The sequence below is a fragment of the Saccoglossus kowalevskii genome, chromosome 9 (genome assembly GCF_978046115.1).
Source record: "Saccoglossus kowalevskii chromosome 9, keSacKowa6.1, whole genome shotgun sequence".
Taxonomy (NCBI): domain Eukaryota; kingdom Metazoa; phylum Hemichordata; class Enteropneusta; family Harrimaniidae; genus Saccoglossus; species Saccoglossus kowalevskii.
The window spans coordinates 23998374-24015559 of record NC_140649.1 but is presented as its reverse complement, the minus strand read 5'-3'; the positions used below and the strand labels follow the sequence as shown (position 1 = coordinate 24015559).

The 17186-nt window shown below is 37.8% G+C and overlaps 1 protein-coding gene across 1 annotated transcript in view; it reads left to right on the top strand.

Annotated features, from left to right (window-relative positions):
- LOC144350646 (tyrosine-protein kinase receptor Tie-1-like) overlaps nt 1-17186 on the top strand; it is a 64640-nt gene that overhangs the window by 40574 nt on the left and 6880 nt on the right. The window contains exon 4 of the mRNA XM_085504027.1: nt 15889-16020. Within this exon, the coding sequence (XP_085360153.1) occupies nt 15889-16020 (132 nt within the window). The remainder of the gene's footprint in view (nt 1-15888; nt 16021-17186) is intronic.

Genomic DNA, 17186 nt, shown 5'->3' with positions numbered 1-17186 from the left:
GTTGGTTCCTGGCGAAATAATACCATCGCGCCTTTGGGCATTAAATGGAACAACTCGGGGTTGAAGATGCTTGGGGTATATCTTGGTAATATCAAGCTGTTTACGAAAAAGAACTGGACAGAATTACTGCAAAAAGTTGAAAATAAAATTGAGTTCTGGTCTCATTTTGCACCAAGTATGTCCTATAGAGGGCGTGCGCTCGTTGTTAACAATTTGTTATCGTCTCAATTGTTATACAGACTCCACAGCCTATCACCACCACCTGATATCATTTTATCACTACAAAAATCATTTGTTAATTTTCTATGGCATGGGCGCCATTGGATTGCAGCCGAAACCTTGTACTTGCCTTTGGAAAAAGGTGGTCAAAATGTCACTCATCTGCCTACACGTATTCGCACTATGCGGCTTGAATATATTCAGAGATACCTCTATTCGGATTATGACCACCCAAGCTTTAAATTCACAGACTACTTTTTCAACGCTGCTAATGAAGATCTGAGGTATTCTCGTCATTTACTTTGCACTAATCTTAATATGTCATTCCTTCATCTCCCACCGTTTTATCCAGACTTATTACAGTGTTGGAAATCATTGGCAAAAATGCGTATTATTGATTTGAATACAACTAGCCTACTTGCTGAGCCACTTTTTCATAATCCGCTCATCTGTCACCCACTTAGAAACGAACCATTTCTTTTAAAGCACTTTACCGACGCGGGAGTTGTGAGGATTGGGGATTTGTTTGATACTTCAAACAAATCGTGGTTTTCCAGCTCATATTTTGTAAATAAAGTTAATATCCGCTCTGAACGTATTCTCAAACTCAGTCTCAAAGTCATCCACGATTCCATTCCAACTAAATGGAAAAATGTCATTAACACAAAACTAAAAAAACAACGATGTTAATGAGCCACCTCCGACACATCTAAGTTTTCAGTTACACGAGTCGGACGAGTTAAACTTGCCTCTGTATAAAATTGAAAAAGGTGCAATATATAAATATTTGTTAATGGTTCTTCATATAAACCAACATCCATATAAATTGTACACTGTCTGGCGAGACATTCTCAGTCCACCTACTGACTTCAAACCTAATTTTAAGGACAGCTATGCATTACCAATCACAAAGTATGAGGGTGATTTACAGTGGCGTATCATACATGGGGCGTACGCCACCACCGGCTTCCTAAAGCACTCCAATTTTACTGCATCTGACAAATGTCCACTCTGTGGAGATTCCGACTCTCTGTCACATATTTTCCTGGAATGTCATGAAATTGGCGCTCTTTGCAGGCTCGTCAACTGTATAGGATCCAGACTCCTGAAGCCAGATGTGTCAGCTCCATCATGGTGGTTTGTTGCGCTACCACCTCATGTAAAAATATATTTCTGTATACAATTTGTGCTGCAAAAATCTCCATTCATATCAGTCGTCGTAATAAACGGGATGGCAACGGTTCCATTTACCCACTTGAAAATTTCAAAAACCGTGTAGCTAGCAGAATCAAATCAGAATATGCATATTATAAACTTAATGACCAACTACAACAGTTTGAACTGACATGGACGTGTGGTGGCGCTCTTTGTTCATTAGACAACGGATTGCTACAACTCAATTGGTAAATGCTGTTATGTTTCATGTTAAGGAACTACGTCCTGGGCATGACGTTAAAACTGCATCCGGTTGTGGAGTTTTTGAACTTGGGAGAATGAGGTTACCCTTTACCACAACTACCTCCAGGTCACCCTTGGGCAAGGTGTAGCACCTGTCAGCCTTGGGTGCCAACTTCCCACATAATAAGTTTGGTTGACGTCAGTAAGGGCATACGGTCGTAAAAGCCAGGCACCAACTCAGCCTCACGTCTGAGGTATTACCTAATAAAGGCAACGTGTATGGTAATTTAAATATGTATATATTTATCCTGGGCAAGATTTTAAACTACATCCGGTTGTGGAGTCTATGGACTTGGGATAATGGGGTTACCCTTTGCCACAACCACCCCTAGGTCACCCTTGGGCAAGGTGTAGTACCTGTCAGCCTTGGGTACCAACTTCCCACATAATAAGTTTGGTTGACGTCAGTAAGGGCATACGGTCGTAAAAGCCTTGCACCAACTCAACCTAAAATGTGAGGTATTACCTGATAAAGACAACGTGTATGGTTTAATTATGTATATATTTATCCTGGGCAAGATTTTAAACTACATCCGGTTGTGGAGTCTATGGACTTGGGAGAATGGGGTTACCCTTTGCCACAACTACCCCTAGGTCACCCTTGGGCAAGGTGTAGTACCTGTCAGCCTTGGGTGCCAACTTCCCACATAAAATGTTTGGTTGACGTCAGTAAGGGCATACGGTCATAAAAACCTTGCACCAACAGATCCGCATAGGTGGACAATATTTTATGTAAATATGTATATATACGTTTCAGTTTTCCTTAGCATTTGGCAGGGGGGGGGGGATCGTAACCTCTTGTAGTGAGAACCAGTGTGACTGGCCTGCCAACGGGATGCTAAGGTTTTTATAGTAAAAGTTATCAGTCACTTCCGTTAATGTAATTTAGTTTTATTATCCGTAAATCAAAAATCACTATACTATACTATACTATACTATACTATACTATGGTCGGGTGAGGACGTGTTTTCACATCGCTCCGTGGTTTGTGCCACTTCCCCAGCTTTTTGGCGCGTATAGTACTTCAGCGTGTCAGTTTTTTACTACAAACACGTTGCATTTATCATTGGAATGCTTTCTGTGAGTATTTTGTACTGTCATTTTCGGAATTTAACGTATTTTGGGTTGGTTTCGTTTTGAGTGTGGCAAGGTGACACGTCATCGTTCACGCTCGGTGTACTTGACCAACTTGATCGCAATTGTATTGCCTATGTGAGCGCAGCGATTTTAAATCAACATTTCAACTATTGTACATATTTTCTTGTGAGTATTTACTTGGGTTTACTGGGGTGTTTTCTAGTATTTGGGGGGAGTTGTGTTTCAAGGTGTGGCAAGGTGAACGACGACCAAGATGACGTCTGTTCAAAACAAGCCTTCGACCACACCCTTTTTAAAATTGACACGTAATCATGCAGTTCGCTGCGAAAATTGTGATGGCGTTTCTGTTCATTCATACGTGGAGGCAATGGCCGATTTAACTGGCGGTAGCAACATCGTCGCGGCCTCTCGTATGAACAGGTCTGTAGTTGTTTTTTTCTCTAATGTTACGTATATTGACATGGTGTGTGCGGCGGGTCTGGACATCGGTGATCAGCACATTGCTGTTGAACCATTGGTTCGTCCATCAACTAGGGTTGTTCTTTCCAATGTCCCACCATTTATGCCCAATGATTGTATTATTCGTGCGCTTGCTTCACATGGCCGCGTTATGAGTAATATTCGTACCATTCCACTCGGTTGCAAACAGCCCTCATTAAAACATGTCCAGTCTTTTCGTAGACAAGTGTATGTCCATTTGAAAGATCCTAATATTAATGGTTTACTGCCAATTCAGTATGATGGAAAGGTTTATAATATTTATGTCTCAACAGATGATTTTCGTTGTTTTTTGTGCAAAGAATCCGGTCACACACGTAATAATTGTCCACAGTCTGGTGCTGTGCAAAACAGTGCAAACGAAACGTCAAAATTAAATATCAATGATTTGAACAAAGAATCTCACAATAATGGTAACAGTAATGATGTTAATGGACTGGTTTATGTATCTTCTGATAAAGAAAATGATAAAACTGTCAACAATCATATTGAAAATGATACAACTGTGCATAAAGAGGGATATGGTGATGATGAAATGGAAATTGAGAGCCAAACTAACAAAAGTAAAAAACGTGCTCGTTCCAAATCACCAATCAACAAAGAAAAACGGTGTGTTACAAATACAATACAAGGTGAATCTGAACGTAACAATGATTGCAGCGCTGACATTACTGTATTTAATGATACAACTGTTGAAGAGAGGGTACAAACCCCTCCTTCTCCCCCTCCACCTCCCCCTTTATCTACCCGACCCATTGTTGAAACTGCGCCACCTCACGTATATGCTGAGGTAACTGTTACTAAACCGGTGGAAACGGTTTCTATGCATATTGTTAATAACGCTGGTGTTCATATATCATCAACGCCCCCGACAGAATCTAGTGCTGATTCTGTTAATTATTCGCCGTTCATGAACACCCCTTTTTCCTCTACAGATAACATGTCACAGGACCTATTTGTGACACCTCTTGCTTCGAGGGACGTACCAACTGAGGCCACAGGTGAAAACGAGTCTGATGATACGGACAATGAAGGGTCCGTCATTTCTGACATATCAAGCTGCGCTGACGGTGATATTCACCTTTCAAATGAGTCAATCAAAGAATTTTTGGTTTCCACTTTACACTCACGCCAGTTCATTGAACGATGTTTTGAATTTTGTCCCAATTTAAAAGTACTCCTGAAAAAGCTAACTAACTACAAGAATTCTCAAAAACAAAATTCGGCGCAAAAAATCCGTATTGGAAAGTTAATCAACAAAATTAAGAAACACATCAAGTCTACTGGGAAGCACCTTGCTGACTTTTAGATTCCTTGTTTTTTGTCTTTGTTACTATCTTACATTTATTGCCATGGCATCTTCCATATCTGGTGTTACACTCAATGTTAATGGATGTCGTGATGCTATGAAAAGGTACAATATTTTTGAATACTTAAAGAAAAAGCACCACTGCGACTTTTATTTTTTGCAGGAAACCCACTCTTTGCCTTCTGATGTAAATACTTGGCAAGTTGTGTGGAGAGGGAGGGGCGCTTTTTCCCATGGTTCAACAAATCACGCTGGGGTAGCTATTTTATTTGCACCAAACTCAGATTTTAATTTAATTTCTGTCACTGACATTATACCTGGTCATCTGCTGCACGCCCATGTCAAAATTAGCAATAATGCTTTTCACCTGTTCAATGTTTACGCCCCCATTGATTGTAATGAACGTATTCAATGTTTTCAAGAGCTCAAACATCACTTAAACAAGTTGAATGATGACCCAGTGATTGTTGGAGGGGATTTTAATTGCACGATTGCACCTGATATTGATCGGAATGGCGGCAAAGAGCCGGACATGCGCACATCTCATTGTCTCAGCTCCGTTTTGCAACGTTTTAAACTTGTTGACGCTTGGCGACATCACCATGGCAACATCACTAACTACACATGGGGGCGTGGTAACACGCTGGTTCGCCTCGACCGGTTCTATATTAATAAGCACATGCGTAGCCACGTTTTAAATGTTGAAATCAATAATGACGCTCGTGCCTTTACTGACCACTCGCTAGTATATATTAAATTTACTCAGGGTAACATCAAAAATAAAAATCCTGTTTGGTGTCTCAATACTGACGTTCTTAAAGAGGATCAATACATTGATACCATAACTGAATTCTGGGCTCGGTGGCAATTACAGCGTAACTCATTTAGTAACTTACAATCATGGTGGGATATCGGAAAGCATAAAATAAAACTGATATCTCAAGACTACTGTCATTTTAAACAGCGCGAGCACAAACAGCAAAAACGGGTCTTGGAAAATGAAATTCATGAAATGGAACATCATAACATGAACAACACTCCATTCCCTGATATTTACCATGAGAAAAAATCCATTTTATCACGTCTTGTTCAACAAGAAAATAAAGGTATGGCCATTCGAGCACGCCACAAATATCTGAATGAGAGTGACATCTCAAGTTCTTACTTTTTCAACATTGAAAAACAAAATGGTCACAAAAAAACCATCACTCGTATCAAGCAACCTGATGGCACCATTACAGAAAATCCTAAAGTAATTAATCAAATTGTTCGCAATTTTTACCAATCACTTTACACACCTGATACTACAGATGAGCATGCGCAGAACACTATGCTCGAAGGTTTGCCTCAACTTAGTGAAACTGACCGCACTGACCTTGACAATGAGATTACTTTAGAAGAACTGAGTAACACAGTAAAAGTTCTTGCTAGTGGACGCACTCCGGGAATCGATGGAATTCCGTATGAATTCTATCAAAAATTCTGGAGTCTCATTGGCAAGGATCTCTGTGAAGTTTTTGTCTCGTCTGTACGAGATGGGGTTCTGCCATTGTCCTGCACAAGAGCGGTCGTCACTTTGCTTCCCAAAAAAGGTGACTATACTAACTTAAAAAATTGGCGACCCGTTAGTCTCTTGTGCAGTGACTATAAAGTTTTAACCAAAACTTTGACACTTCGTCTTCGTTCTGTTATTGGATCCATTATTCACCCTGACCAGAGCTGCAGTATTCCAAATCGTCACATTCATGACAACATCAATGTACTTCGTGACTGTATTGACTACGCCAACACTGCGCACTTGCCTCTGGGTATTGTAGCTCTGGATCAGGAAAAAGCCTTTGATAGGATTCATCGTACGTATATGTTTAAAGCATTACAGGCGTTTGGTTTTGGTTGTAATTTTATCAACTACATAAATCTCATTTATTCTAATGCCCAATCCTTTATTCGCGTCAATAGCACCCTCACCTCACCAATAGTGTTTTCGCGTGGTATTCGCCAAGGTTGCTCTCTATCCACCCTTCTTTACGTTATTTCTATCGAGCCTCTTCTTGATAAAGTCAGGCGTGAGAAAGACATTAAAGGTTTTGAAATTCCTCAGAGTGATGGTCGCCACTGCAAACTCGCAGGATATGCTGACGATGTTGAGTTTTTTATCACTCGTAAGCAAGATTTCAACAAACTTGCTGAATGGCTTCACATTTATGAGCGTGCTTCCAATTCGAAAGTAAATTTTCAAAAATCGGAAGGATTGTGGGTTGGAAGCTGGCGCAACAACAAAGATTCCCCTTTGGGTATTAAATGGAACAATACTGGTTTAAAACTTCTAGGGGTACACTTAGGCAATGAGAAAAGTTATACCAATAAAAACTGGGCAGAAGTTAAAGAAAAGATAAAACATAAAATCGAGTTTTGGTCCCATTTTGCCTCAGGCATGTCCTACAGAGGACGCGCTCTCGTCATTAATAACCTGTTATCCTCTCAGTTATTTTATCGCTTCTACAGTTTGTCTCCTCCTCATGAACTTGTCAACTCCATACAAACATCTCTTGTCAATTTTCTATGGCAAGGTAGACACTGGGTGCCAGCGGCAACACTATACTTGCCCCTAGAAAAAGGTGGTCAGAATGTTACGCACCTGCGTTCACGAATTAACAGCATGCGTCTTGAATACATTCAACGATTTCTGTATTCTGGTTATGATCATTCCTGTTTTAAATTCACAGATTATTTTTTTAATCAAGCTGGAGATTTACCTTATGGCAGTCATTTATTATGCACTACGCTCAATAGCTCGCTTCTTCGACTGCCGTCGTTTTACGTTGATTTGTTGCAATGCTGGAAGTCTCTGGAAAAAAGGCGCATTTTTAATGAAAACAATGTCACCGACATCCTTGCCGAACCACTTTTTAACAACCCTTATGTTTGCCACCCTGTACGTAATGAACCATTTCTTTTAAAACACTTTGCCGCCACACACATTATTAGGATTAGTGATTTGTATGACTTCACCAGTAATTCTTGGCTTGCTAGCTCTTATTTTGTGAATAAAGTGAATATTCATTCCAATCGCATCCTTAATCTCAGTCTTCAAATCCTACATGACGCAATTCCTGCTAAATGGAAACAGACTATCAACACGCAGTTAAAATTTACCACAGATAATCGCCCACCTCCTACTCACCTCAGCTTTCAGCTGCATGTTTCAGATGATTTAAATTATCCACTGTATAAAATAGAGAGAGGTGGGATTTACAGATATCTTGTCAAGGTACTCAACATAATTCGTCATCCAGAAAAACTTGACACTGTGTGGCGTGACATTCTTAGTTTAACACCGGACGTTGCGCCTAATTTCAAAGGTTGCTACACCTCTCCTATCACAAAACACGAGGGAGATCTACAGTGGCGCATTATTCATGGTGCCTACACTACAGCGGGCTTTCTTGTTGGTGCCAATCTCGCCACTTCAGAAAATTGTCCACTTTGTGGCGAGTTGGATTCTTTGCCGCATATTTTCCTGGAATGTCCGGTGATTGATGCCCTCTGTGGTAGTATCAAGCATTTGTCTACAAATCTTCTCAAGCCTGGTATCTCAGTTCCACATTGGTGGTTTGTTATTCTTCCTCCTCATCATTCGAGTAAATTTCTCTCTCGTCAGTGTGAGAGCATCTTCTTGTATATTATATCAACTGCCAAAATAGCAATTCATATCTCTCGTCGGAATAAGCGAGAGAAAAACCTGCTTGTGAATCCATTTGAAATATTCAAGAATCGAATTGTTGCCCGGATAAAGTCGGAGTACCAGTATTTCAAAATGATAAAACAACTGGAAAGGTTTGAACAAGTCTGGGCTACTAATGATACACTTTGTTCAGTAGAAAATGGAGTATTACAATTCCATGTCTGATTGCGTTTTCATATTTTATTTTTTCTGGTTTCCTTCACATGGTCATTTTGTTTCGTGTTTTCTTTATACGTTTCGGTTTTCCTTAACATTTGGCAGGGGGGATCGTAACCTCTTGTAGTGAGAACCAGTGTGACTGGCCTGCCAACGGGGTGCTAAGGTTTTTATAGTAAAAGTTATCAGTCACTTCCGTTAATGTAATTTAGTTTTATTATCCGTAAATCAAAAATCACTATACTATACTATACTATATATAAGGTCATGTAAGGTGTATAGATTGATTTTGTTCAAACTTGATAACACATTAATTATGTTTTTTTGGGTCCAAGTATGTCATGTTTTATGAAAATTGGGTTAACACCAATGTTTCTGTAACTTCTTCATTTAAGCTACCTTGAAGCTGTGTTGCCCGGTCGAGGTTGTGGTTTGAAGCTTAGCAACTACTGAGTGAGCATGCAAACAAGCCTCTTTTCTGTGTTAGATATTATCTCTATTAGTCTCAATTAAGGCCAAAATACTAGATCGTACAATTGTGTCAACCATTCCCATGACTCTGTAATATGGGCTTTTCATACATCCCCGGATAGTATTTAGGGTGAACATGATGTTATTGTTCTCAGGAATGTATAGATTTGTTTTATTTCACTTTACATATACTGGTAGGTAGTGAAAATACATTACACATATTGATAGACACAATTTCACTATTGAAAATGTATGCTTGGATAAAAGTATATGTATGTAATTTTAATTTTAGCGAAAATAGGGCGAAATAGCTAGAGGTTTTTACCTGTTGTTGATAATGAATTGACCAATATTTCATACAAGTTATACACAGTGCATTACATATATTGATAGGCATAATTTCACCAATCAAATTGTGTTTTTGTCTTTTTTACCTTGCCTGTACCGTCAAAGATGGAAGGGAAAGGTATATTAAGGGACAAATTTTGTCCGCCGTTGTTGTTGTTGTCGTCGTTAATAATTGTTATTGTGTGCATAATAACTTTACTAATTCTATTTCAAACTTCATCAAACTTGGTCACCTTATTTATCAGTATAAAGTCTTTCCTAAGTTTGAACAACAGATGTCCTGTATTAAAATATCATGCAAAAATTGAGAAAATCTGATAAAATATTTTGACTGTTTATACTTGACTGATCACTGGTGATACACATCAAAGGTCACTGATCTCAGTGGAAATATGCATTGTTGTATGTGTTCAATGAAGCAAATCATTTATCTTGTAATAATATTCTTGGTAATGTATCCCCCAAATCCCATGGGAATACTATACTGGGTTTCAAAACCAACTCATGGAGAGATTTTTTGCACAGTCTGATACACATTTGCAAACCTACCAATAAAATCTTTACAGAAAACAAGATGTCAGGAAATCAATATAAGCATTCCTATGAACTGGGTGCCAAACTTTGATCTGAAGCTAATAGAAAATCTGTTTAGTTCAAAGTTATCAAATCAAAAACAATACATAAAAAATACATAAAAAGCAAAACGTTGCATCCACATTTTAAAAAGAAAATTGTACGAAAATATATGTATTCTGTATTTGACAAACAGTTCATTCGACAAATGAAAACTCACAGGAATATTATGTTTTAGCTATTAGAACAGAATGATAGAGTTTTTATAATACTAGTTTAAAGACGCACTTCAAAAACGAAGATTACAGTGTTTGAAGATGTAGATTCTCAGGAGACAACAGTACTGTTGACTTCTCCCTCCACTGGACACCAACTAACTTTAAGTTGATTTGCATACAAAGCAGAGCTTGCAACATGATAGCTATTCATAGAGGTTTTTTTTTTACTTTTCATATAATACAGTAGTCACACAATTAATATAATAAAAGGCAGTTCATATTTGTCTCAGTGAATCATTAATTTTTGACAGACACCTGTAAAAAATACTTGGACAAAAGCCAGCTAAGATTTTCTGTTATCTTGCATGTTTTATGAATCTATTCACGTCTAAATGCAGCATTTTTTTCTGCGATGAGGCATTTGTTTTTATACTTAAGTATCTGAATTACTTTGAATAAAGCTGGAAATTATGTCTCTTAAAATAATTAAACAAATAAGGCACCAATGCTTTTGTAAGATATTTACATTCCCCACTGTTGTTTCAACCCCAAAACTTGTTTGTATTGAAAATTAATTATGAAAATGCATATTTATATTGAAACAAACTATGATAAAGGGAATTATATTATATATATAGTCTATCAACAGATTATTAGTCCCCGTTCGTCCGTCCGTGATCACCTGTATCTCGAACATGCATGGACCGATTATGTTCAAACTTCACTCATACATCACACATTATATGGGACATATGCACATGCATTTTGTTCATGATCTGATTAACGATAGCCGAATAGCGGCCATTTTAAGGCCGGAAATGCATCAAAATCGCACATTTTCACCATTCCGGACCCAGATCTCAGTTATGCATGGACGGATTTTGTTCAAATTTGATACATACATTAAACATAATAGGACCTTGATGCACGTAATTTTTTTGGATCGGGTTCGAAATGGCCGACTGGCGGCCATTTTGTTTTAAAGAATTCAGTTCTGGATCCGTATCTGAGACATGCTTGGATTGATCGAGTTCAAACTTCACACACACAAGGTACATCATGTCACAAATATGTATGTGCATTTGTTTCATGATCTCATTAACGATAGCCAAATGGCGGCCGCTTTAAGGCCGAAAATGCATTGAAATCGCACATTTTCACCATTCCGGACCCGGATCTCAGTTATGCATGGACGGATTTTGTTCAAATTTGATACATACATTAAACATAATAGGACCTTGATGCACGTCATTTTTTTTGGATCGGGTTCGAAATGGCCGACTGGCGGCCATTTTGTTTTAAAGAATTCAGTTCTGGATCCGTATCTGAGACATGCTTGGATTGATCGAGTTCAAACTTCACACACACAAGGTACATCATGTCACAAATATGTATGTGCATTTGTTTCATGATCTCATTAACGATAGCCAAATGGCGGCCGCTTTAAGGCCGAAAATGCATTGAAATCGCACATTTTCACCATTCCGGACCCGGATCTCAGTTATGCATGGACGGATTTTGTTCAAATTTGATACATACATTAAACATAATAGGACCTTGATGCACGTCATTTTTTTTGGATCGGGTTCGAAATGGCCGACTGGCGGCCATTTTGTTTTAAAGAATTCAGTTCTGGATCCGTATCTGATACATGCTTGGATTGATCGAGTTCAAACTTCACACACACAAGGTACATCATGTCACAAATATGTATGTGCATTTGTTTCATGATCTCATTAACGATAGCCAAATGGCGGCCGCTTTAAGGCCGAAAATGCATTGAAATCGCACATTTTCACCATTCCGGACCCGGATCTCAGTTATGCATGGACGGATTTCATTCAAATTTGGTACATATATTAAACATAATAGGACCTTGATGCACGTCTTTTTTTTTCGGATCAAGTTCGAAATGGCCGACTGGCGGCCATTTTGTTAAAGAATTCAGTTCTGGATCCGTATCCAAGACATGTCTGGATTGATCAAGTTCAAACTTCACACACACATGGTACATCATGTCACAAATAGATATGTGCATTTGTTTCATGATCTGCTTAACAATAGTGGAATGATGGCCATTTTAAGGCCGAAAATGCATCAAAATCACGTATTTTCACAATTCCAGAACCGGATCTCAGTCATGCATGGATGGATTTTGTTCAGATTTAGCACAATGTGTTGTACATATGCAGGTGCATTTCGGTCATGATCTGCTTTGAATGTATATGTCACTCAAATATGAACGGAACGGGGACGTGTCATTGACAATGACTTGTTTAAATCCATGGTGTCCCAAGATTCCATTGTCCAGTCCCAGGGATAAAAGCCTTCCCTTTAAGCGTCATAAAATTTGTGGTCGGAATTTGGTGCTACACTTTGTCGTTTTTTTAATTTATTTTTCTATATTTTTTTGAGGGGGAGGGGTAATTTTGAAGCAAATAATTTTCTATTGGCTGCAAGTCTGGATCAACATTTTATGGAAATTTTTTAATATTTGTGAACGGTGACAAAAGTTTGGCACTCAAAGATTTAAACTCCTAATTAGTGGATTTGTCATGTCTAAATAAAAAAAAATATATATATTATTTAGTTCAATACTTCCACAGGCAAAAATTCAGGAAAATATTTGTTATATTTTTATGTAAATTGTGATGCTGGCGACAAAATAATACACGGCAAATTTGATTATTTTGGTGAGCGAAAAAAATAGGTATTCTGTCATTGACAAATAGTTCAATCGACAAATAAAAATTCACAGGAATTTGTTTCAGCTATTAGAACAGAATGATAATAAGAGCTTTTATAATAATAATTTAAAAACGCACATTAAAAACAAAGATTGCAGTGTTTGAAGATGTAGATCCCCAGGAGGCAAAAGTACTGTTCGTCTCTCTCTCCACTGGACACCAACTAACTATTTAAGTTGATTTGCATTACAAAGCAGACCTTGCAACATGACAACTGTGCTGGGGTGAGGGTGAAAATCGGGTCACTGGGATCGATGTGCCCCCCTCACCCCAGGGCGTGGCTCACGGAGTCATTACGAGGAACAGACTCCGATGGGCCCCTGAGGTTGCACATTTAAATGATATTATTTTGACGGCCATATTGGATTTAAAATGTTATTCAATCAAATGTTTCACAATCACATACATTCATACACACCAAATCATATCGCAGCAACTTTAATATCAAAAAAATGTCATCTAGAATTAAACATATGTCCTAATAGTTACATTTTCCATGTTGTAAAAAAGCACCAAACGGCCATTTTGAATATATGCAAATTAGGTATATTTCGGAAGCTTAGATTTTTCTAGACTTTTAGTATGTCAATCTAGACACTTCCCCGGAATGTATTGTGAAGAAATTATTTCTGTTGCAATTTGTGATGGGTCAAACCATAAATTGACTGGACTAATGAAAGATATATGTCAAATAATTTTAAATTGCCAGAATTAACTTTGTCTAATTTTCATAGAATATTATGAATACTTGTATCTTTAAACATCACTATTAAACACCATTATTTCGATCAGAAATCATTATGGATAATGATGCTGAAGCAAAGATGTAGATCCCGGTAGAGTATGTAGATCTGCATTTTGCCGAGGAAACATTAAATTTAGGGATAATTATTGATTTGTAACTCAAAAACTTATAGATGGTTTTTATGACATTTTCAGGAGACGTTGGATTCAGAAACAAGTACCAATGTATCAGTGATTGGTTGAGATCTCTATCTCATTGCCATAGAAACAAACATGTTTTAATGACTATTTGTTGACATATAACAAAAAGAAGTTTATGACAAATTTATTGTAGTTTTTAAGAATGGGTTGCCCTTCAATGAATTATAAAGCAAGTAATAAGATTGAGAGTGATCTGTAGCCAGTTTTCACCATTGCCGGCCAGGATCATTGTTGGATTTGTTGAGTTAATAAATCTAACCAAGACTCAATTCAGTCTTTTCCTTCGGGGAAAAAAAAAACTAGGAATTTTCATAAACAAGTAGGCATATTAATATAATAGGTTAGAGGTATCAGTGATAATTATATAATTTGCATCTATGCTGGTTTGTATTTTCAGAGTTATACTACAGTATGAATTATATTTGTTTATAATAAACTATGAGCTAGTGAATATTTATACAAATTATCAGCAATGAATGAAATTTCACTTTTATTTAAATTTAGTATTTCATGTATTTAATATTTGTCAAGAAATCGAAACTGTAACTGGCCATTATCAATCAATACTACATGGACCTTGAATATCAGATTGGCATGCAATTTGGTCACCATACTGTCACCTGTGATCGAATCAACATTATCCATATTTTACTGTACTGGTATTAGTATGTATTGTATGGTAGAGAAATTCATTCTGCTTTATCTCGTGTAATTTAAAATGATTTTGGATATAGGAGCTAACTTACAAGTATATTAGTTACATAATGTTCTTTCAGTGCTTATAGGCAGTTCACATTACAGTAATACACTGTAATTCTTGTCTATGTTATTCAACGATATGTTGATTTTTACTTTGCCCATATCATCAACGATGAAAGGGAAAGGTATATTGAGGGGAAAATGTCTGTCGTTGTTGTTACTTACTGTTAATATATGCACAATAACTTCTTCAATAACTAATTCTATTCCAAACTTTATCAAACTTGGTCACCCAATTCATCAGTATAAAATCTTCCCATAGTGTTAAGTACAGATGTCATGTGTGAAAATATCATGCAAAATTGGTAACGCAGTAGTTAAAATCTGATAAAAAAATTTGACTTTCTGCTTGACTGATTACTGGTGATACACATTCAAAGGTCTCTGGTCCCAGGGTATATGCATTATTATATTTGTTCAATGAAGTAAATCATTTATCTTGTTATCAATATCATTGGTAATGTATCTCCCAAGTCCAATGGAAATACTAAACTGGGTTTCACAGGGTTTGTTGCACAGTCTAATACACATTTTCAAACATGCCAATAAAATACATTAACCATCTCTACCAAAAACAAGATATAAGCACACCTATGAATAACCCTTTGGGTGCCAAAGATCTGTAGCCAAATAGAAAATTATTCCTGTTTAGTCCAAAGTTATCAAAACAAAAATAATGCACTGCCTTTCAGTTCAAATTTACCTTCTATGCTCACAATTTTTGAGCATGTGATGTTTTTTTGATGTGTTGCACCTCAGTTGAATGGAGGTTGACATACATTTGTGATTCAAGACTGAATTCATAGAAACCATACCTCCTCTGCAAATATTTTTGCTATACCTGAATTAATGAATCAATACATTTTCTTTCTTCAAAAAGTAAAATGTCATTCAGACTGTAGTCCAGACCTGTTGATTTTTTGTAGTAGGGAGAAACATAAAAATATAGTCTGCTCTTGATTTGGGCCCTGAATTACCCCCTTTCCCTCAAAGAGTTACTCAGCCTCATTATAAGCCTAAATTATATCCACTTACACAGAGATATGCTGATTTTCTGTCCCATATATGTGTAGTTATTCTGTTTCCAATATGAATTACACCCCCTCACAGACAATAAATAATAATTCCCTTGTAAAGTGATATTTTGACCTCAATATGTGCCATGAATTAATGCCATGCCTTAAAACTTGTTTGTATTCAAAATGAATTATGACAATGCATATTCATATTTCAACAAACTATGATGAAGGAAAGAATATTATATAACAAAGGTCACCAGAGTTAAACTATTTTATAATATGAATGTTACCTGATACATATGTTGTTCTTAACTAATTGTTGCAGGTTGTCCTAATGGTAAATATGGTGAAACATGTCTATTTAACTGTCCTAGATGTTATAATGGAGGTATATGTAATGCAGACACTGGAGAATGTATATGTCCACCTGGATTTAAAAGAGATGATTGTAATATAGGTAAATAATTTTAGGAAACAAAAAAGTATGTTTTCGGGCTACAGAACCTTATTTGAATTCATATTTGTACTGTCTATTGTTTGAGTGTAGGGAGCAGAATGGTGTAAAAAGTCTGGGATATAGTTGGCCATTCACATTCATATACTGAAAAATAAATTACAGCACATAAACTAATAGATTCATGATGTTCAATTATGATGAATTACAATGTGGTGTCTGGTTGGAGGGGTCAGGTTGAAGGGGCCCTCTTTCCTTTTTGTACCGCACACAAAACACTATGACCACTTTTGTAGGGCTTTCATTTTGTCAGTTTGAACTGTAATTTTGTTCCACTCATGTGTGCCTTGTTCATTTCCTAGTGTAGCTAAATTGGCCGACAAGACGAAAGAAAAGCATTCCAAGAAGAGCTCCTCACTGCCATGTTGTCACCCCAAAGTCGACTCGGTGCTGCACGAATTGTCGCCAGGATCTCCCGAGTTGGAACCCTCATAGTATATGTCACATATGTTTAGAAAGCTTTCGGGGTTTTGGGTTCTGCTCTAACTGGGATGCCATGACCTGGGATATGTTCCAAAACTGCGTTCAGGCTCGGGCTAGTCACACGGTCGGTTCATGTGGCCCGAGGGACGTGAGTGAGAGGAGTGCTAGTATGGGTGGGAAGTTTTTCCGTTTGTTTACCAGTACCTTGGGTGCTGTGGAGCCGAGGTTTCTCTCTCCGTCGACCTGAGGGCATCCTCACAGCCTGCTGTTGCAGGCGGAGGTCTGCTCGATCATGCCGGCAATGACGAGGCCTATTGCTCCTATAGGGCCTGTTGCGAGTCCCGTTATGGATCCTTCCACACACATGTGTTGTCACTTTTGCCTTGGTTGTGAATGGGACTCAGGATTTTGCCTCGATTTTGTCACTTTTTGACGGGGTTGAAAGCTGAGGGTAAAAGAGCTTGTAAGCATCTCTCTAAAAAGGGGAAACCCCCAGTCGCAGCTAGTGATGTGTCTGATTCAATGAGTGAAAAATCTCTCTCCCCTTAGTGGCCGAGATGAGGTTTGCCTCCTATTGCAAATTGAGAGAGATCAAGAGTTGCCATGGTCGGACTCCCTGCTCAATGTAGTGGGATTGACGACTGAGGCAAGACGTTTGCAGATTGACCTCTGAGGTGACAGAGGCG